At 43.7% G+C, this 2,283-nt stretch overlaps 1 protein-coding gene across 2 annotated transcripts in view; it reads left to right on the forward strand.

Moving 5' to 3' along the window:
* Positions 1 to 2,283, forward strand: part of Pglyrp4 (peptidoglycan recognition protein 4) — a 13,625-nt gene that overhangs the window by 6,840 nt on the left and 4,502 nt on the right. For both annotated transcript variants that reach the window (XM_021196820.1, XM_021196821.1), the window contains exon 6: positions 501 to 699. In XM_021196820.1, coding sequence (XP_021052479.1) covers positions 501 to 699 — 199 coding nt within the window. The remainder of the gene's footprint in view (positions 1 to 500; positions 700 to 2,283) is intronic.

Raw genomic sequence — 2,283 nt, forward strand, 5'->3', positions numbered from 1 at the left:
AGAGAGAGAGAGAGAGAGAGAGAGAGAGAGAGAGAGAGAGAGAGAGAGAGAGAGAGAGAGAGAAAGGAACAGGAGAGGCCCAGTGAACCTGGTCAGTGTGTCAGTGACTTCCCAAAGCGTTTGAGACAAAACCAGTGTGAACTATTGGCTTTTTCTTGGGCTTAGTAAAGTTTGAAGAAACTTGTCCTTATCGTCATGAGCCATGAATCAGTTTGACCACCTCCTTGAGACTGCTGTCATCTCTCCATATTTAGGATTGCTTTATACAAGCATAGTCTTATGGCTTTTAGATGTCTATCAAACATGCTTCCATAATAAAGCTTCTGTTTGCTGCTTGGATAAGTATGGTCCAGAGTACCACAGCCAGGATTGGGAAGAGGTCTGAGGGTGGTTGGCAAATCTCAAGAAGCAGAGGATTACAGCAGCCCTCAGTAGTCATGTAGTTGGCATGGGGTGGTAAAATGAATCTGCTATGTTTTTTTTTTTTAATCCTACAACAGCTTGTCCCCACATAGTTCCACGGTCTGTTTGGGGGGCAAGAGACTCCCACTGCTCTAGAATGACTCTCCCTGCAAAGTATGCCATCATCCTTCATACTGCTGGGAGAACGTGCAGTCAGCCTGATGAGTGCCGCCTGCTGGTCCGAGATCTCCAGTCCTCCTTCATGAACAGGCTAAATGCATGTGACATTGGGTATAAGTAAGTCATCCCCCAAAATGGGGTCTTTTTTTTCCTTCAGTGGGAGAATCAGGTTCTTTCAACAAGGGGGAAAGATGTTTTTAATGGATTACTGACCATATGAGAGACCGACCTATAGGTATTTACTACATTGGCATCTTACCCAATCCAGTAAGCTCTTATTTAGGAGACAGTTAAGGAGTAGTCATAGCTCCAAGCATATTCTCAAAATATGTTAAAGGCAATTTATGGACATTATAGATACCAAAGTTTCTGAAGAGATATTTAGAGGAAGCTACAGTGTGTGAGACAGTGGAACCTGTAGAGGAGATTAACCCAAGTCCACTGCTCAGGTAATGCCCTCTGGTTGGATTGTTTCTTCTGGTGTTATTGTGGCAGTCCTTTGCATTTAAGACTCTGAACACCCAGAGGGAGCGTCTTTTCTACACAGAGAGACTGGATAAATCTTTGACAATTTCATAGCGCCAAGTTCTGTGATTCTGTGTTAAAGAATGTGTTACCTAATGGGAAGACATTTTCCTTCTCCCCAAATTCCTTCCATTATCCTATCTCTGTGTCCATCTGTCTATTTGTTTGTCTCTTCTCCCACTTTCCTTTTCTCCTCCTACTCTCTTCCTTCCCTTCCTTCCTTTTCACATAATGTATTCTAAATGAATATAAAAATTCTACAATTGGGTTTTGTTGGTTAAGAACACATACACTGGGGTTTGGAGACATGGCTCTGTGGTTAAGTGCACCAACTGCTGTCCCAGAGGTTCTAAGTTCAATTCCCAGCAACTACATGGTGGTTCACAACTGTCTGTGATGGAATAAGATGCCCTCTTCTGGTGTGTCTGAAGACAGTTACGGTGTACTCATATAAACAAATCTTAAAAAAGAAAACTTGCATTAAAAGACAGTAACTAAAAGACAGTAACTAAAGGACAGCAACTCAAGACTGTAACATAGAAAACAAAATGTTTCACTAAACAGTCAAACACACTGGAGGATGGATCCTGAGCTTGCAGCTAAGACACAGGAACATCTCAGCTCATTTCCCATTACAAACAAACTAAACCTGAAGCCTAAGGACAAGGCACTGCTACCTCATATGGCATGTTTGTGTGTGATTTGGGGACTGTACTGGCTGGTTTTATGTGTCAACTTGACACAGGCTGGAGTTATCACTGATAAAGGAGCTTCAGCTGGGGAAGTGCCTCCATGAGATCCAGCAGTGGGGCATTTTCTCAATTTGTGATCAAGGGGGCAAGGGCCCCTTGTGGGTTTCTCTGTCTCTGGGCTGGTAGTCTTGGGTTCTATAAGAGAGCAGGCTGAGCAAGCCAGGGGAAGCAAGCTAGTAAAGAACGTCCCTCCATGGCTTCTGCATCAGCTCCTACTTTCTGACCTGCTTGAGTTCCAGTCCTGACTTCCTTTGGTGATGAACAGCAATGTGGAAAATGTAAGCAGAATAAACTCTGTCCTCCCCAACTGCTTCTTGGTCATGATGTTTGTGCAGGAATAGAGACCCTGACTAAGTCAAATTGGTACCAGCATAGTGGGGAATTCCTGTGACAACCTGACTATGTTTTGGGGAGGACTGTGGAA

The sequence above is a fragment of the Mus pahari genome, chromosome 4, assembly GCF_900095145.1.
Source record: "Mus pahari chromosome 4, PAHARI_EIJ_v1.1, whole genome shotgun sequence".
NCBI classification, from domain to species: Eukaryota; Metazoa; Chordata; class Mammalia; order Rodentia; family Muridae; genus Mus; species Mus pahari.